This window comes from Notolepis coatsorum (assembly GCF_963971535.1).
Source record: "Notolepis coatsorum genome assembly, chromosome: 5".
Classification (NCBI taxonomy): domain Eukaryota; kingdom Metazoa; phylum Chordata; class Actinopteri; order Aulopiformes; family Paralepididae; genus Notolepis; species Notolepis coatsorum.
This window is the reverse complement of record NC_140169.1, coordinates 3,004,391-3,025,096: the sequence shown is the minus strand read 5'-3', so window position 1 is coordinate 3,025,096 and position 20,706 is coordinate 3,004,391. Positions and strand designations below refer to the sequence as shown.

The 20,706-nt window shown below is 40.5% G+C and overlaps 1 protein-coding gene across 1 annotated transcript in view; it reads left to right on the top strand.

The window, feature by feature from the left end:
• Positions 1 to 6,925: 6,925 nt before the first annotated feature.
• The window catches only part of lcp1 (lymphocyte cytosolic protein 1 (L-plastin)), a 51,281-nt gene continuing 37,500 nt past the window's right edge, over positions 6,926 to 20,706 (top strand). Inside the window, exons 1-3 of the mRNA XM_084314907.1 lie at positions 6,926 to 7,051; positions 16,921 to 17,014; positions 17,464 to 17,612. Coding sequence (XP_084171033.1) covers positions 16,948 to 17,014; positions 17,464 to 17,612 — 216 coding nt within the window. The 5' untranslated portion in view covers positions 6,926 to 7,051; positions 16,921 to 16,947. The remainder of the gene's footprint in view (positions 7,052 to 16,920; positions 17,015 to 17,463; positions 17,613 to 20,706) is intronic.

The window sequence follows — 20,706 nt, the reverse complement described above, 5'->3', positions numbered from 1 at the left end:
GACGAAAGTCTTTCTCTGGTCTGCATCCGCTTAACAATTGTGTGTATTGAGCCATACTGTATTGTACCTATTCTGCAATCTGTTAAATAAAGTTTTCATTCATTCATTCATTCATTCATTCATTCATTCATTCATTCATTGTCCTTGTGTTACATAAAACCCACCTGTGGCCTCGCAGAGGAAGGTGGTAAATACATGTTGGATATTCCAATGTACAGTTTTGCATACCATTGACTGTTTTATTGAAATCGTCACAGCAGTATAGTTTGTTTATACTTCAGAAGTATGATATTTAAACATGGTCCCCAAAATGAATGGAAGCGAATGAGGAGCCTGACACCTGGGAGGAATGGGGGTGTTGCAGCGTTGGGGATGTTTAAAAAATATAATTTAATATATAATATAATAATTTGTGCTTCACCTAAAAATTTGGTCAGCAGCCTCCACTGCCCTATACCCACAGCATTTTTAAGCGAATATTGGAGAGTATTGCAAGTCATGTCCTAAATATTATAAATACATCACTTCTGACAGGCATTTTTCCAGACACATTCGAAACAGCCGTCGTCTAAAGAAACCCAAACTAGACAGTAATGTACTAACAAACTATATGTTGATATCCAACCTCCCATTCATCAGCAAGATACTTGAAAAAATTGTCAAATAAACTCCTTTCTCAAAGAAAACAACATCAATTTAGGAATTTCAATCAGGCTTCAGAATGCACCATAGCACTGAAACTGCTCGTACTAAAATAATTAGTGACCTCAGAATGAACTCGGATGCAAACAAAGTCTCAATTCTCGTCCTATTAGATCTAAGCGCGTGTTTGACACGATCGACCATGATATCCTAATAGATAGTCTAGAAAAGTTAGTTGGTCTTTCTGACAATTTTTTTAACTGGTTCAGAACATAATATCAAAGGGAGAAAATATTACGTCAGGCTTGGAGATCATTCTTCTGAGAAACATGACACCTACTTCGGAGTTCCACAGGGGAGCTGCCTTGGTCCATTATTATTCTCATACATGCTGCCACTTGGAGACATCATTAGAAAACACAATGTATGTTTCCATAGTTACGCAGATGACACACAATTGTACATCTCCGCTGAAACAAATGATCACACAGCTATAAACTCCATTTCCGCCTGTCTCTTAGCAATAAACAAATGGATGACGAACAACTTCCTAAAATTAAATGAGGATAAAACTGAAATCCTACTAGTCGGTCCTATAATAAAAATAAATATTACAGAGCAATATGGGGCAACTTACTCCTTGGAACAAACCCGAAGTTACAAGTCTTGGTGTTATAATAGACTCAGACCTAAGCTTTAAATCACACATCAACAAGGTGACAAAAACATCATTCTTCCACCTTAGTAACATAGCTAAGGTACGGCTGTTTATAAATCAAAAAGATGCTAAAAAACTAATCCATGCCTTTATCTCAAGTCGACTTGACTACTGTAATGCACTCCTCACAGCCTCCCAAAAAAAAAACACAGAACGACTAACTCATTAAAAACTCAGCAGCTAGGCTACTAACTAGATCCAAGAGGAGAGACCACATCAGTCCAGTATTAGCTAACCTACACTGGCTTCCGGTAACATTTAGAATCTATTTCAAGGTCCTCCTCCTTATATACAAAGCACTAAATGGAACAAGACCAAGGTACATTGCAAATTCTCTAGTCAACTACCGGTATGTGCCTTCTAGATTATTGCGATCATCTATACTGGTCTATTGGAGGTTCCAAACCACAGCCTAAAGAGAATCGGGGACGCAGCCTTTGCAAACTATGCACCAACGTTATGGAACACACTACCTATGGACATTAGGGAAGCTACATACCGGTATATATATATTTTTAAATAAGCTAAAAACGTACCTCTTCACCATAGCCTTTTAATACACTCCACTGCTGATTGTACTGTAGATTGCACAATTTTACTCTGTCCATTCTATTTGACTCTTTTATTACAGGTTCTAAACTGTCAGGTATAGGGAGGTGTAGTCTGACGTCACTGGTTGTTCCACCCGTATAGGGATTTATCATTGGGAAAGTGGATTATCGGCTATTGTAACAATTCTGTCGCATTTTTGCACAGAATGAGTTTCCTTTTATCACTAACATTATTGTTTAAGCATTTTTGGTTGAAATAAAATGTAGCGTTTTTTTTTTTATGATTAATTACGAATATTTTCATGTTGAGCTATAGATTGTGGATGAATAAGCACAGAACACCATGCAAATGTTAATGCTTTATTTGTTTTAAACGAGATGATTTAGAAATGGGCAATGGGGAAATACATTGCGTTGGACAGAGGGTGGAACACGAAAAACAGCAATGATGTAACCACTACACCTCCCTATTGAACTGTGTGGGTATCAAGCAGGAAGAAAGACTGTCAGGTTTTAAAACTGTGGGGGACCCAGGCCTGAACTGCACCCTGAGAGAGGGAACTGAGCCCTGAGAAGGAGGTTTGCCCTGAGAGGGAGGTTTTAAGGGTCAACGTGGGTGTCAAACAGGAAGGAAGACTGTCAGGTTTTAAACTGTGGATACCAAACAGGGAAGGTAAAGACGACTGTTAAACTGTTAAACAGTAATCTAGAACTATTTTATTGCACTGCACTGTTGCATAATTTTACTGTCTATTCTATTTTACTCTTTTTATTAGTGTCTATTTTAAAAACTGAATCAAACCATAAACAAGGTGGCCTATTGGGATGTTAGTTAACTATTTTATATGTCTGCACTTGATGTGCTCATTTTATGCCTGTCTTTTTTCTGTTGTGAAGCACTTCATTCATTTGGTCGTCCTCAGAGACGAGCTTGACAACAGAGTCTCCTGTTTTCTCAGTCATCCATACATACAGCAGAATTCTCCACTCCTGCATCTCTCCTCGGCACGTCCACGTATGTCGGCGTGGGACGTCCTCGTGATCGACGCCCGTGTGATGGATCCCACAGCACCATCCTGCTGGCTGGAAGCTCTCTATGTCTGTGGCAATGGCCGGCAAGTTTCATCCTCCTGGCCGCCACCCTCTCACTCAGCCTTGGCAGCCCCAAGATACAGCTGCTTGTTGGTAACATGCTTTGAGCTGCAATTTTTGTATGAAAGGTGCTATACAAATAACGTTTATTATTATTATTATTATTATTATTATTATTATTATTATTATTATTATTATCCATCTGACTCAGTTATCCATCTGACTCAGTTATCCCTCTGACTCAGTTGTCTCTCTGACTCAGTTATCCATCTGACCCAGTTATCCCTCTGACTCAGTTATCCCTCTGACTCAGTTATCCATCTGACTCGGTTATCCATCTGACTCGGTTATCCATCTGACTCAGTTGTCTCTCTGACTCAGTTATCCATCTGACTCAGTTGTCCATCTGACTCAGTTATCCATCTAACTCAGTTATCCATCTGACTCAGTTATCCATCTGACTCAGTTATCCATCTGACTCAGTTATCCATGTGACTCAGTTATCCATCTAACTCAGTTATCCATCTGACTCAGTTATCCCTCTGACTCAGTTATCCATCTGACTCAGTTATCCATCTGACTCAGTTATCCATGTGACTCAGTTATCCATCTGACTCAGTTATCCATCTGACTCAGTTATCCATGTGACTCAGTTATCCATCTAACTCAGTTATCCATCTGACTCAGTTATCCCTCTAACTCAGTTATCCATCTGACTCAGTTATCCATCTGACTCAGTTATCCATGTGACTCAGTTATCCATGTGACTCAGTTATCCATCTGACTCAGTTATCCATCTGACTCAGTTATCCATCTGACTCAGTTGTCTCTCTGACTCAGTTATCCATCTGACTCAGTTGTCCATCTGACTCAGTTATCCATCTAACTCAGTTATCCATCTGACTCAGTTATCCATCTGACTCAGTTATCCATGTGACTCAGTTATCCATCTAACTCAGTTATCCATCTAACTCAGTTATCCATCTGACTCAGTTATCCATCTGACTCAGTTGTCCATCTGACTCAGTTATCCATCTAACTCAGTTATCCATCTGACTCAGTTATCCATGTGACTCAGTTATCCATCTGACTCAGTTATCCATCTGACTCAGTTATCCATCTGACTCAGTTATCCATGTGACTCAGTTATCCATCTGACTCAGTTGTCCATCTGACTCAGTTATCCATCTAACTCAGTTATCCATCTGACTCAGTTATCCATCTGACTCAGTTATCCCTGTGACTCAGTTATCCATCTGACTCAGTTGTCCATCTGACTCAGTTATCCATCTAACTCAGTTATCCATCTAACTCAGTTATCCATCTGACTCAGTTATCCATCTAACTCAGTTATCCATCTGACTCAGTTATCCATCTGACTCAGTTATCCATCTAACTCAGTTATCCATCTGACTCAGTTATCCATGTGACTCAGTTATCCATCTGACTCAGTTATCCATCTGACTCAGTTATCCATCTAACTCAGCTGACAGGAAGGAAAGACCCCAACGGGGCTGTCATGGACTAGCTATCCATGATGGCAGGCTCCGTCGCTTAATTAAGTGCACAAAAGCCACCCCTCATTGCTACGAAAAGTCTAAAGAGAAAAACACCCCTAGAGTCTGCGAGAGCGGGGGCGGAAGATGACTCATCGGCTGACCACCCGGTAACTGACCCTGGAACGACGACGAACCAGATAATCGGCACATCAACTGAAGGACAGGACCACAGAGTATGTAGCTGTGGCTGGTCCAAGGTAACATCCATCAGAGGCCTACGAATACATCAAGGCCGAATGAAGTGCTTGAAGAAAGTGAGGCCGGGATCTCGCATTGACCATTATCTTCTGAGAGAAAGGTCAAGTCAGGCGAGTGAAGCTCAGCGGCAGGATTTAACCCACAGTCCACCGAGCATCAGTACCCTGGCTGAAAGTAATTCAAGCACATCAGAGAACTTGGAACCAAGTCACTTGCAACCTTCTTTGGAGCTGCAAAATGACCATCGAGGGGTAAAAGCAGAGGGGGGCACACCTGGGACGCCAGGTGTTGCCGTTGAGCCCTTCGGAGGTGTCGTGGGCCTGTCAACGAAACACCAATGAAGGAGGGTGCCCACCTGAAGACCCCAGTGAAGCTTTTACCACTACCCCATTCAAAAAAGTGCTGATTATCTAAGGGATTGTAATATCTAGTCCTATAAGCTCAACAGTTATCCATCTGACTCAGTTATCCATCTGACTCAGTTATCCATCTAACTCAGTTATCCATGTGACTCAGTTATCCATCTGACTCAGTTATCCCTCTGACTCAGTTATCCATCTGACTCAGTTATCCATCTAACTCAGTTATCCATCTGACTCAGTTATCCATCTGACTCAGTTATCCATGTGACTCAGTTATCCATCTGACTCAGTTATCCATCTGACTCAGTTATCCATGTGACTCAGTTATCCATCTGACTCAGTTATCCATCTGACTCAGTTATCCATGTGACTCAGTTATCCATCTGACTCAGTTATCCATCTGACTCAGTTATCCATCTGACTCAGTTATCCATGTGACTCAGTTATCCATCTGACTCAGTTATCCATCTGACTCAGTTATCCATCTGACTCAGTTATCCATCTGACTCAGTTATCCATGTGACTCAGTTATCCATCTGACTCAGTTATCCCTGTGACTCAGTTATCCATCTGACTCAGTTATCCATCTGACTCAGTTATCCATCTAACTCAGTTATCCATCTGACTCAGTTATCCATCTAACTCAGTTATCCATCTGACTCAGTTATCCATCTAACTCAGTTATCCATCTGACTCAGTTATCCATCTGACTCAGTTGTCCCTCTGACTCAGTTGTCCAGCTCAGTTTGTACAGTGTTAGTGTGTATTTTCCTAGCTGCTGTTCTGTATCCTTGTATCTGTCCCATCAGCATGTTTTCTGCTGCGCCACAGAAGATCATCCTGCCTGCCTCAACCCTGAGGTAGACCTGGCTTCTAATTTGAGACTGGTCTTTATTTGTCAAAATGTGTAGCCAACACCCGGCCAGGGTTTAAAAGTAGTGCAATCATAATGTAATGTTAATAATGTAATGTAATCCAAATATATGGACAGAAATGACCCCCTGCCACACAACTGATACAAACATGACTCATAGGTATTCAAAATACTTTCAGCAGAGTCCTTGGCAACAGCCATAGCAACAAGTCAAGTCTGTGTGTGTGTGCGTGTGTGTGTGTGTGTGTGCGTGCGCGCGTGTGTAGGATAGAGATTAGAATGCTTCTGTGTGTAGACTGATCACTTTGTGATAGCATTGCATGAATGAAGTTTAATGTCATGATCTAGATTTTACATAGTAGAAACTAAATAGTAGTATAGACATAGTACTACAATCTATACTACTATTTACGATGTACTATGTTGCTATGTCTATATACTATCTACTACGTACTATGCTACTATGTCTATACTACTTCCTACTATGCTACTACCTAATATGCTAATATGTCTATACTACTATGCTACTATGTCTATACTACTACCTACTATTCTAATGTCTATACTACTATGTCGTACTCTGCTAATATGTCTATACTTTTCGATAAATTGCTACAACCAAGTTGCTTTCAAATTTGAGCATCACATCACATGTGAACGTGTCATATATATTTAGATGCCATAAATAAGCACTAGGTCTATCTGATTATCTTCAATCTATTGACAAATAAGGTTCATTTTATTCACAAAACAGCATTGAAACCAGTGAATGACACTCCCGTCCATCTGCTTGTCTGATTCACCTTGCTACAGTGTGCATGGCCATATAAAGACAAAACGTGGTCCGTTCCTGTTTTTGAAGTGTAACATGTCACTTCCTTCCTTGTAGATTTGAATAAATGCGTTGTCGCCCTGCTTTTGGTGAGAGCTTTTTGCTGAGTGAGTGAGTGCACTGCCTGTCAAGCAGTGATAGACAGACAGAGGAGGAAAGAGTGAGTTGGAGCCAGACAGACGACACACGCCCAGAGCTCAGCCATCTCCTCAGCTCCCCTCAGGTAAGGAATGACTGTGGATAGTTAACGAGACCAGGTCTGATCTGTGCACTGGATGCCAGAGACATCACTGCTGGATGGAAAAAGTCCAGCAGATTTTGTCCAGCTTGTGAGTTTGAGAGCCTATGAGAGAAAATCTTGAGTGTATGTAAATCTGCCCATGAAGAAAAAAAAAAGTACACTCAAGTTGTGTTCAAATGTAAACCACTTAAGTTGTACTTAATAATAATAATAATAATAATAATAATAATAATAATAATAATAATAATAATGATAATGATAATGATAATGATAATGATAATGATAATGATAATAATAATATCTTAAATTTATATAGCGCCTTAAAGGAGACCCAAGGCGCTTAACAGCTAAGGGAGGGGGACAGGGAACAACGTAACAACAAAATAATAATCAAAAGGAAAGAAAGAAAGAAAACGAGAAAAAAAGGGGGGAAATCAGGCAGATTAATTTACAAATTCGGTGAAAAGGTGGGTTTTGAGTTGGGATTTGAAGGAGTGCAGGGATGTGTGTTAAATGTTGTACTTCAGATGTACATGTTAGTTGTGTGTACCAAAATAATTCACTTTGAATATGTTACTAAAGTGTTTTATTTTAAAATTACAGCATATTAATGTTGTAACACACTTAATATACTAAAAATATACTTTCAGTATGGAAGAAATATACTCATTCTTGCCTTTGGTGTGATTGCACTGATGGTTGACAGTGCAGGAGGGCAGGCAGTGTCTTTTTTTCTTTCTAAACCAGTGGAGGTGGATGTTGATAATGGTGCTCGTTGCAGCCTAGCAGCTGTTCGTTAGCTGTTAGCTAGCTATGTGTTCTTGAAAGTTACAAACTCATACAGTGCACACAGAATGGCACACAGTCACCAAAGCTTCAAAGTCTCGATCTCCATCGATGGTAAGTTTGAGGGATCTCACTGGTCCTCTTGTATGTGGACTACAGCAGTCTGTTGCACCAGCTGTGTGTTAAGCTCAAACTTAGCCTAGTTATAATATAACATCAATTCTTGTGATTATTACTAAAAATAGAAGTGGTCGCATCACGGATATAAGTTACAACATAACTCTAAGCGAGTTACTTAAGGGGCACAAATGCTGATTTATTTTGCACGTGATCTCACATACATCCAAAAACTCTAAAGTTGTGCACACATTAATTTAGTTTGACAGTTATTGAGTAAACAAGTTTGAATAAGGCCACCGCCAGTGATGTCATCAGGGACATTGAATCCTTGTGTTGTGTTAACAACTCAATGAAATGATGTAGATGAAAAGATAGCAACAACTTATCTTATAGGGACTGATACCTTATAATTGAATTGAGCCGTAATTAACACAACACAAGGATCCAATGTCCGCAATGACATGGCCACTCATTTACCCTCAATAACTGTCAAACTGAATGAATGTGTGCGAAACCATTTAGAGTGTTTGGATGTACATGAGATCATGTGCAAAATAAATCAGCATTGTTTTTTGGTGAAGTTTCCCTTTCACTAAATAGTTATACATGCCCTAGAGTTAGTCTGGGTGGGTGTAAATCATACAGTGTCAGAGAATTATTCTCACTAACGGTGAAACAGCCTTTTCTCTGCCACATTCTGTTCTCATTAATTACACGCCATTTTGTAACATAGTAATCTGGTAGAGACCTCAAATTTTACCGATATTTTGATATTCATATATTGGTATTTCGATATTGATCTTATCTTATTACAATGTGCTACGATGTCAAGTTCTCATTAATTACACGCCATTTTGTAACATAGTAATCCAGTAGAGACCTCAAATTTGACCGATATTTTGATATTCATATATTGGTATTTCGATATTGATCTTATCTTATTACAATGTGCTACGATGCCAAGTGGCTCATGTTGGCCAGCAAGCTAATGTGCATGGCGTGCACACACGGTAACCATGACTATGGCAATTTATCTCTGATGATTGATTGGCCATTCATCTCAGAAATTACTTTACGTCCAAACTAGGCATGTTGGTCATGGTGCACCCATTAGTAGCTGGTTTAGTTACAAACGAACTAGTAGTTACTGAGCTTGTCGACTTCACACCCTAACTTGTCGACTTCACAGCCTAACCTAGATGAGCACTTACTCACAGCGTGGGCAGCCCAGTGCAGGATGCATGCCAACTGTAAGCAGAACAGGGCCTTGCAGAGCAGAAGTTTAAAAGCCGCCACAAGCTGAAACAGGAAGCTTGTGGGCAGCTCCAGTTCAACCGCTTTCTGAGTGGTAACTGAAACTCGTAGACATAAGCATTTTACACAGTTTGTGACATGTATGCGTTTGTCATCCACACACGCTGTTCTTCAATGTGAGGACTGAGAGCGCTTGTGATTGTACGAATGATAAAAGCACGCTGCGAGATCAGCATGCTGATTAGGACGACACATGCAAACTGAAATCATGACCTCATTTTGGTCTCAAAGTAAAGCGGCAGCCATCTTGATTATCTAGGACAATGCTGCTCTGTTCACACAGCTCAACATCAGAAGCAACGAAACCAGATAAATATCTCACCTATTGATGTGCAGTGAACTGCAAAATTATCTACATTATGTATCATCCTCATTTTATAATTACACAGTTATGTCATTTAGTTGTAATTTGTCAATTATATTAGATTAGATTCAAGTGATTAAATGTGATATACCGTATATAATAAGCTACTGAGTAATATGCCAAACTGATGTACTATGTAATTATGTACAGTGATACAGGTATAAATATAATATGGTAGTACTAGTAAGCCATACAGGCCAGTGGTGTAATTATTAGGAGTAGGTATGGAATTAATACAGATATATATAATATATACAGGTATGTGAACAGCAATATATGCAGATATATCCAACAGTTGTAGATACATATATATGTTATCTACAGTATAATAGTATCATTGTACATGGCTATCATACAGGTATGTAAACCGTAATATATGGGTAGACTATGGGTTGATGTAGGTAGTTATGATTACAGTGTAGGATAGTTGTAGACAGTGAAGGCAGTAGATATGAATAAATAGAGTATAGGCAACAGAGTTCAGAGTTTGTACGGTATGGGCAACAGTCCTGTTCCACCCCACGGGGTCGGTACCAACCCAAAAAATGACATCTGGTCATAAATCCATATATTTTTTAATATTGCATATAAGTTGCGATTTTTTTGTCAAACGTTTTCAAGTATTAACATCACTAACGTGTCACAAAAGCATGTAGAATGTATATTATCATCAATACGTTAGTTTAGCAATAGGTTAAAAGTGCCATTAGATAGTTTTAAGTTTTCGATTTTATGAAGTCTATTCCAAGACGGAAACGGAAATGGACATTTTTAACCATGGGAATTGTAGTCTTTTTGCGGCCATTTTGTAGAGGACATGCATAGCTGTCGACCAGCGTTGGAATTTCTCCGAACTACACTTCCTGTCAGATACTGTGGGGGTTCAAAGTTCAGCGTTCTGAATGAATCATATCAATAACTTATGATTTGCGATAATAAGCCACAAAAGGTAACGTTTTTGACAAATATTGAAATACAGTTAGTTTCTCCTCCCTATTGTTAGCATGTAGGAACAATTCGATCTGAAATTAGTTTCAAAACGGTTGCACTGTGGGGAAAATTTTAAAGTACACTAGATTACAGTAGATTTCATTATCTGTTCTTATGCACGCCTGGTGATACTAAATCCAAATTGAACTCGGTCATTTGAAAGATAATATATGTATATATATATATATAAATGTGCGAATTGGCTATAATAAGGTAATGTATAAGCATCATATTCTATATTCTATAATAATATTTCAAATTGCATTGGTCCGGATAGGAGAATTCAGTACTATATCTACAGAACCTTCGGTTTAATCATCTTCCCTTTATTAATTTCCTTCGGTTTTTTGTACACATGATCTCAAGAGGGTACTGAACAGTTTTTTTTAAGTTTGGTCATTATTATCATGGTGTTATTCACTGTCAAAGATGCAAAAAAAAATCATAATTCATATTCTCCTTTGTTTCATCACAATTTAAGCAAGCCTAGTAATAGACACAATATTTCTGACACTGTGAATACATTCCCTGAGGTCCATAGATGTACCTAGATACCAAGAATATGCAAATAGCCCTTGTAGAAGTGGAGCAATATTCCATTTACCTAGGTATATATTTTAGGCGGATTTTCACATTGTGTGGAACAGGTTAATAATAATGAAATGACTGATGCTGAAGTTGATAATATTCTGGTTCATTCTTGTTCATGATCCCTATCAATCATATCATTCTGAAAATCAAATCAAAGCGTGAATATCTGGTTTGATTTCCCGCTGCGAATAAGCCATCTGTTGTTGTTTTTGACCATGGCCATTCATAAAGTTTCCATAAAGGTTTTTGTTTTAGTGGCTCAACAGTTAATCCTTGACCACCTGGACCAACAGATAACCATTGTTCAAACAAACTTGGGCTGTAGGTAACCGATTTGGTTTGTAAAAGACAAAAAAAGAAGATTAATGTTCTCAAAAATGTAATGCCGTCAGGAATTTCTTAGGCTCATTGCTTTGTCATTCATTTTGTGATGTTGAACACTGGAATGACTCAAATGGTTAAAAGGGTGATTTTAGGTGGTGCTGGTGCTGGAGGTGGTGTTAAAGGAGCACTTCACCAAAAAACAATGCTGATTTATTTTGCACATAATCTCACACGCATCCAAAAATTCCAAACAGTTTTGCACACATTCATTTAGTTTGACAGTTTGACAAATGTATTTGAATATGGCCACCAGTGATGTCATCTGGGACATTGAATCCTTGTGTTGTGTTAACAGCTCAATGAAATGATGTAGATGAAAAACAGCAATACCTTGTCTTATAGGGACTGCTGCGTTATCATTTCACACAACACAAGGATTCAATCCCCAATGACATCACTGGTGGCCATATTCAAACTCATTTACTCTCAATAACTGTCAAACTAAATGAACTAAAGGGCTGATCCTTAAATGGCCATGTTTCACTTCTGCTTCTGACCATAATCTGGCAGTGAGAGAAAGATGGCAGAATGTATTTGTTCTAATTTTGACCACTCACGGGTAACTATAGGAAAATTACTGGACTATTATTAATAGCCTACATAGCTCCTAGCCTCGTCTGTGGTTCATGCAGCTATGGTCTTGTGAACAAAGCCTCCTAATATGATAAGATAAGTTAAGATGAGATTAAATGAGATACGGTATTCCTTTATTGATCTCCATGGGGAAATTTGGGTGTCATAGCACCACAGGGGGCGGGGGGGGGTACAGGTATGGGCAGGGTAATAGTAGAAAAGTATAGTAAATTATAGTAAAACTAGACTTCAAAAGGAAAAGATAAGGCAGGGGATTTAGAATTTTAAGCGGCAGTTTAAAAGCCAATCATCAGCCAAAACTAGCTCAGCATTGCAGATCAGGTCACTTGACGTCACCAGTGTCAGTGAATTCTCTGCAACATCCAGTCATTTAGGATTAGTTACTGTAGCAATTTAGCTTTTAAACATTAACAAAACATAAAATATTTTGGTGACACAAGAAAGGAAAATACTTTTAAGGATTCAATTCAGAATTCTTTTTTGCGGTCGTCACTATAAATTGACTGACATGTTCTTTTCATGTTATTAGCTGGTCTCAAATCAAGTTACGTCTTTGTTTTTAAGTCTAGTTTTGCAACAAACTAAAAAACAGAATGAAGAAGTTGCTGTACTCTTTTTCAAACGTCACACCTTGGGCTTACAAGACACATAAACAATAAGTATATAATAGTATACTTGACAAATTACTTGACAAATTATGACATATAGACCAAGATGGCCACAAAAAAATAAAATACAATAAAACGTAATATAACACAAGCTGTAAGCAATGTATGTAAACAAAGAAACAAGAGGAATTCATATACAATTATATAGGATATAGTGTGTTTTGTCTCAAGTGCCATGCTTTCTCCAAAAATCCTGCAAAACTGAAGATGTCCTCCACAAAAAAACAACTCAACATACAACTCTCAGACTGCCGAAACAAATCCGGATTTACAATTTGAATTTTCTCAAATAAAGCCTAAAGCTTGTCACCATGCCTTCACTTTTAGCTCAGAGGGTGTAGTGGTTACGTCATTGCTGTTTCCGGCCAGTCCACCTCGCAAAATTGCAACATTTTTCCCATTGCCCATTTCTAAATTGTTTAGTTTAAAACAAATAAAGCATGAACATTTGCATGGTGTACCTTTCTGTGCTTATTCATCCACAATCTATAGCTCAACATGAAAATATTCGCAATTAATCGTTAAAAATAATTGCCGAATTTTATTTCAACCAAAAATACTTAAACAATAATGTTAGTGATAGAAGGGAACTCATTTTGTGCAAAAATGGAAAGCTTTCCCATGTTCATGCGGCAGAATTGTTACAATAGCCGATAATCCATTTTCCCAATGATAAATCCCTATACGGGTGGACCTCGCGGGCGGTCCAAAGTGATGTCAGACTACACCTCCCTATAGCGATCTCTGAGGGCAGACACACACACACGCACATGCACACACACACACACACACACACACACACACACACACACACACACACACACACACACACACACACACACACACACTCACTCACTGACTCACCACGTCATTTGACTTCACCTTCTCTGAAGTGTTGCTTCATGTATTTTGTCACTGCAGCCTTTTCCCCTCAAACTTCCTTCACACTGTATTTCATCGCTTGGTGACATTCTATGAAAAAAGATCACTAATTTAAACTAAGACTGATGCCTGATGTATATACACTCCTTTTCTGGACACTTTTGTATCACAAACAGTACTGTATTTGCAAATCTGATATGTCATAAATGTATAGATGTAGCAGTACTGTCTATCTGTATGTCATGTATGTCATATATGTTATGATGAATTGAAAATGGGGGACCCTGGTGGAAACAAGACGAAAGTCTTTCTCTGGTCTGCATCCCCTTAACAATTGTATGTATTGAGATGTACTGTACTGTACCCATTCTGCAATCTGTTAATAAACTTTTCAATCAATCAATCAAAGCCTTGTTTACATGTAGACAGTAGACTGCAAACCTGATATCAGTATTGGCACCTTGCATGGTGAGTGAATGTGTGAGTGAATGAGTGAGTGAATCTGTGAGTGAATGTGTGAGTGAATGTGTGACTGTGTGAGTGACTGTGTGAGTGAATGTGTGAGTGACTGTGTGAGTGACTGTGTGAGTGACTGTGTGAGTGACTGTGTGAGTGAATGTGTGAGTGACTGTGTGAGTGAATGTGTGACTGTGTGAGTGACTGTGTGAGTGACTGTGTGAGTGAATGTGTGAGTGAATGTGTGAGTGACTGTGTGAGTGAATGTGTGAGTGAATGTGTGAGTGACTGTGTGAGTGACTGTGTGAGTGAATGTGTGAGTGAATGTGTGAGTGACTGTTTGAGTGAATGTGTGAGTGAATGTGTGAGTGACTGTGTGAGTGAATGTGTGAGTGACTGTGTGAGTGACTGTGTGAGTGACTGTGTGAGTGACTGTGTGAGTGACTGTGTGAGTGACTGTGTGAGTGACTGTGTGAGTGAATGTGTGAGTGAATGTGTGAGTGAATGTGTGAGTGACTGTTTGAGTGACTGTGTGAGTGAATGTGTGAGTGAATGTGTGAGTGACTGTTTGAGTGAATGTGTGAGTGAATGTGTGAGTGACTGTGTGAGTGACTGTGTGAGTGACTGTGTGAGTGAATGTGTGAGTGACTGTGTGAGTGAATGTGTGAGTGACTGTTTGAGTGACTGTGTGAGTGACTGTGTGAGTGACTGTTTGAGTGACTGTTTGAGTGACTGTGTGAGTGAATGTTTGAGTGACTGTGTGAGTGACTGTGTGAGTGACTGTGTGAGTGACTGTGTGAGTGACTGTGTGAGTGACTGTGTGAGTGACTGTGTGAGTGAATGTGTGAGTGAATGTTTGAGTGACTGTTTGAGTGACTGTTTGAGTGACTGTGTGAGTGACTGTGTGAGTGACTGTTTGAGTGACTGTTTGAGTGACTGTGTGAGTGACTGTTTGAGTGAATGTGTGAGTGACTGTTTGAGTGACTGTGTGAGTGAATGTGTGAGTGACTGTTTGAGTGACTGTTTGAGTGACTGTTTGAGTGACTGTGTGAGTGACTGTGTGAGTGACTGTGTGAGTGACTGTTTGAGTGACTGTGTGAGTGAATGTGTGAGTGACTGTGTGAGTGAATGTGTGAGTGACTGTTTGAGTGACTGTTTGAGTGACTGTTTGAGTGAATGTTTGAGTGACTGTTTGAGTGTACAACAAAGTAAGAGCTTTTTCTGAGATGCTATTTGCTGGAATATGTTTATTATTAGCAACAACAAGCGTAAGGACTGCAAACCCCTCATCTTTTAATGTAGAAAATACAATGTGAAGCAGCATGTTTCTGACTGATACCAGAAACATCTCCACTCTTAATTAGAGTCTCAATCGTCACCATCTAAACACAGCACACCGTAGAGTCTAAAAGCCCCACTAGTGCCCTAGAGCAGGGGTTCCCAAAGTTTTCAGGCCGCGACCCCCGAAATAACAGTGTCAGAGAGCCGCCACCCCCACTATTATAGGAGGCATAAATTTTTTTTTTAAATGTTTAATGTAAATTATTTATATTTCTTATTTTTTTTATAAATGGAAATGTGTGGTTGAAACATGCAAACGTTCAAACGCACATACACTAATACGCATTGGAGGCTTTTAACCAGGTCCGGACTGGGGAAATCATTCAGGCCAGGAAATATAGTGCGAAATATAGCCCCAATCAGGCCACTTTTTAAGCGGGGGGTCTGTGGGTCCCCCACCAGGACATTTTGTGTTACAAAGACTTCATTTCCTGCATTCTGGTGCAGGAATTGTTTTATTTGTACCCTTTAAATGCCAGTGTTTGTGATGACATGACTGCATATATATAAAAAATATATAAAAAATTATTTGGAAATCTTTAAAAAAATAAAATAAAAAAATTGGGAAATCATCTGTTTCAAAATAGGGCCTTTTTCTTCCTGTCAATGTCACCTTGTAGGCAAAGGATTGTCCCTGGAAAACTTCCAAAACATCATCATTGTTTACAAACGCTAAAAGAGTTAATAGTATTTTAGAATTAAACTATATTCAACAGCATACCGTCTGATTGCGGTCACCAGGTTTGTGATGAAACCATCTTATTCCAGAGAGCTCACAAGACATCTGCATAATTACAACATCAAAACCCAAACTACGACTAACCCAAACAAGGAAGCAACTCTGTCACAGGCAGGAAGTGAGCCGGACGTTCACAGGCAGGACGTTCTAGAATGATACAACTCAGGAGCCATGCTGTTGCACAGTTTGAGTAATTAGCATTATGACACTAAGAATTAAGCTTTTAAAGTTCCCAGTCACTGCAATACTGTCACTCCATCCATCCACCCATCCGTCCATCCATCCGTTATTCCATCCATCAATTATTCCATCCATCCATCCATCCAACCATCAATTATTCCATCCATCCAACCATCAATTATTCCTTCCATCCATCCATCAATTCCTCCATCAATTATTCCATCCATCCATCCAACCATCAACTATTCCATCCATCCATCCATCCAGCCCTCTAACATACATCTTTTAGTTATTCAATCAATCAATCAATCAATCAATCAATCAATCAGTGTTCCATTAAAACGTATCCTTACATGTGTTTTTTGATGTGTCTTATTATTGCCATGGTTACTGTCTTCTCTGCAGTCATGTGTTGACAATTGTCATGTTGTGCTTCCAACAGGTTCCACTGCTGTTTCAGTTTGACAAGATGGCCGCTCCCGCACAGATCTCCCCAGAGGAGTTGGAGGAACTGAAAGAGGCCTTTGCTAAGATCGGTGAGCGACACTGACCTATAAGATACATAAGAAGAACCGATTACTACAGAGTCCACATTTAAAGGGGACATTATTGTTTATTTTCTCAACAACTTCCTTGAATCTGTGGAACGTGTTTGTTGCAAAGAAACTAGTCTAAATCTAATTGTAATTATCTATTGTCCAGCACCTCTTTATGCCCTTGTATTGAACACAGTGTTTTTGGTGGTTGTAGCAACACAATACATTTAAATGTATTATTTAATTCCCTGCCTGGCTACACCACACCCAAGAGTAAAAAAAAAAAAAAAAAAAAAAAAAATTACAAACTGGGCAGTACATTAGGTAGGCAGTGTTCCTAGTTTGTGATTCATCCTCCTATGACATCACAAACTGCGTTGAAAAGTAAAACAACACAAGTCAGACCTGCCCTTCTCTCTCACATATGACCTCCTTCCATCCCACTCCAGATATAGACAACACCGGTTTCATCAGCAAAGATGAACTCAATGAACTCTTCAAAGCCGCCAGCCTGCCGTTGCCAGGATACCGCGTCCGAGAGATCACCAAGGAGCTCACCAAGACAGGAGGCCAGCTCACGTTCCAGGAATTTACTAGCGTAAATATACAGCTCAATATTACAGTCACTCACACTGGTTACATCAAACACCTCTCCCTGTTATGTCACTGTAGCTTGTGGGCTCAAATGCTCAACAACACGGGAGGCAGAATACTGTTTAATCCCATAGGGCGTTTATTACTGTGTAGAGTGGGGGGGGGGGGGGGGGAACGGGTACGGTGAGCCTGGCTGTTTTAGCCTGGCGGGCTGGCGGTAGTGGCTGGCGGGGGTCGCTGGAGGTAGTGGGCTGTGGAGGACACGGGTCTTCACGATAAAAACGTACACGGGGAAATACAACGTAAAAAAAATCATGAGAGAATTGTATACGGGAAAATACTTTGTCAAGAATCATGAGAGAATTGTATACGGGAAAATACTTTGTCAAGAATCATGAGAGAATTGTATACGATGTCAAGAATCATGAGAGAATTGTATACGGGAAAATACGATGTCAAATGATATGAACACACATCTGACAGACAGCATATTGTGTAAAACGTAGAGGATACTTGCCGGGCCATTCTTAGGGAAGATCTGACGCTGAATGAATGGAGAACCGTGCTTCTTGTAGGCAGAGGGGCAGAGGGGCAGAGTGGCAGAGGGGCAGAGTGGGAGCAGGTGTGGAGTCTCCCTCCATCGGCACAACTCGTTTCAGCTGTGCCTAGTATGGGCACATAGTGCAGGGGGTGTGTGAGACAGGTGTGGAGGGTTGATCTGAAGTGCAGGGGGGTGTGAGACAGGTGTGGAGGGTTGATCTGAAGTGCAGGGGGGTGTGAGACAGGTGTGGAGGGTTGATCTGAAGTGCAGGGGGGTGTGAGACAGGTGTGGAGGGTTGATCTGAAGTGCAGGGGGGTGTGAGACAGGTGTGGAGGGTTGATCTGAAGTGCAGGGGGTGTGAGACAGGTGTGGAGGGTTGATCTGAAGTGCAGGGGGTGTGAGACAGGTGTGGAGGGTTGATCTGAAGTGCAGGGGGTGTGAGACAGGTGTGGAGGGTTGATCTGAAGTGCAGGGGGTGTGAGACAGGTGTGGAGGGTTGATCTGAAGTGCAGGGGGGTGTGAGACAGGTGTGGAGGGTTGATCTGAAGTGCAGGGGGGTGTGAGACAGGTGTGGAGGGTTGATCTGAAGTGCAGGGGGTGTGAGACAGGTGTGGAGGGTTGATCTGAAGTGCAGGGGGGTGTGAGACAGGTGTGGAGGGTTGATCTGAAGTGCAGGGGGGTGTGAGACAGGTGTGGAGGGTTGATCTGAAGTGCAGGGGGGGTGTGAGACAGGTGTGGAGGGTTGATCTGAAGTGCAGGGGGTGTGAGACAGGTGTGGAGGGTTGATCTGAAGTGCAGGGGGGGTGTGAGACAGGTGTGGAGGGTTGAGCTGAAGTGCAGGGGGGGTGTGAGACAGGTATGGAGGGTTGATCTGAAGTGCAGGGGGGGTGAGACAGGTATGGAGGGTTGATCTGAAGTGCAGGGGGGGTGAGACAGGTGTGGAGGGTTGATCTGAAGTGCAGGGGGGGTGTGAGACAGGTGTGGAGGGTTGGGGAGGTGAAGCCGTATCACTCCCAGAGTTTTAAGCTATAGGCTAGTGGTCCGTACCCGCTTCCATTCATTTGTGCTAAGCTAAGCTTGCAGCCGGATTGCTTTCTACCAAACACACAGAGAGGATATCTGCGCGAGCGCCCTCTAGGTGGTGCGTGACATGAAATGGTTAATGGTATCTGCGCGAGCGCCCTCTAGGTGGTGCGTGACATGAAATGGTTAATGGTGGTAAATAAAATTAAATTTTATATTTTTTTTTTACAATAAAATGTCATACAAATCTTAGTCAAACCTTTAGTATTATGGATATTAAACATGCTGGCAGAGTACATGCATCCATGTTGTCGTGAACATTTTAATTAAATCAAGAAATTCCCTATCCATAGTCGCCGTGGGAAGAGATAAAATAAAAAATAAAATCTGTGCACGGAGACCAGCAACAATTTTTTCTAACAGAAACCCATTGGGGGGTGCGTGAGCTAGGTCGGGAGGTGACAGGGGGTGCACGGCCAAAACAGTTTGGGAACCGCTGAACTAGAGAATGACAGCATGTTGTCTAGTGTTAGTCCTTGTATCCAGAGCTCAGTCAGTCAACTAGAGAATGACAACATGTTGTCTAGTGTTAGTCCTTGTATCTAGAGCTCAGTCAACTAGAGAATGACAACATGTTGTCTTGTGTTAGTCCTTGTATCTAGAGCTCAGTCAGTCAACTAGAGAATGACAACATGTTGTCTAGTGTTAGTCCTTGTATCTAGAGCTCAGTCAGTCAACTAGAGAATGACAGCATGTTGTCTAGTGTTAGTCCTTGTATCTAGAGCTCAGTCAGTCAACTAGAGAATGACAGCATGTTGTCTAGTGTTAGTCCTTGTATCTAGAGCTCAGTCAGTCAACTAGAGAATGACAGCATGTTGTCAAGTGTTAGTCCTTGTATCTAGAGCTCAGTCAACTAGAGAATGACAACATGTTGTCTAGTGTTAGTCCTTGTATCTAGAGCTCAGTCAACTAGAGAATGACAGCATGTTGTCTAGTGTTAGTCCTTGTATCTAGAGCTCAGTCAACTAGAGAATGACAACATGTTGTCTAGTGTTAGTCCTTGTATCAAGAGCTCAGTCAACTAGAGAATGACAACATGTTGTCTAGTGTTAGTCCTTGTATCTAGAGCTCAGTCAACTAGAGAATGACAGCATGTTGTCTAGTGTTAGTCCTTGTATCTAGAGCTCAGTCAACTAGAGAATGACAACATGTTGTCTAGTGTTAGTCCTTGTATCAAGAGCTCAGTCAACTAGAGAATGACAACATGTTGTCTAGTGTTAGTCCTTGTATCTAGAGCTCAGTCAACTAGAGAATGACAGCATGTTGTCTAGTGTTAGTCCTTGTATCTAGAGCTCAGTCAACTAGAGAATGACAACATGTTGTCTAGTGTTAGTCCTTGTATCAAGAGCTCAGTCAACTAGAGAATGACAGCATGTTATCTAGTGTTAGTCCTTGTATCTAGAGCTCAGTCAGTCAACTAGAGAATGACAACATGTTGTCTAGTGTTAGTCCTTGTATCTAGAGCTCAGTCAAT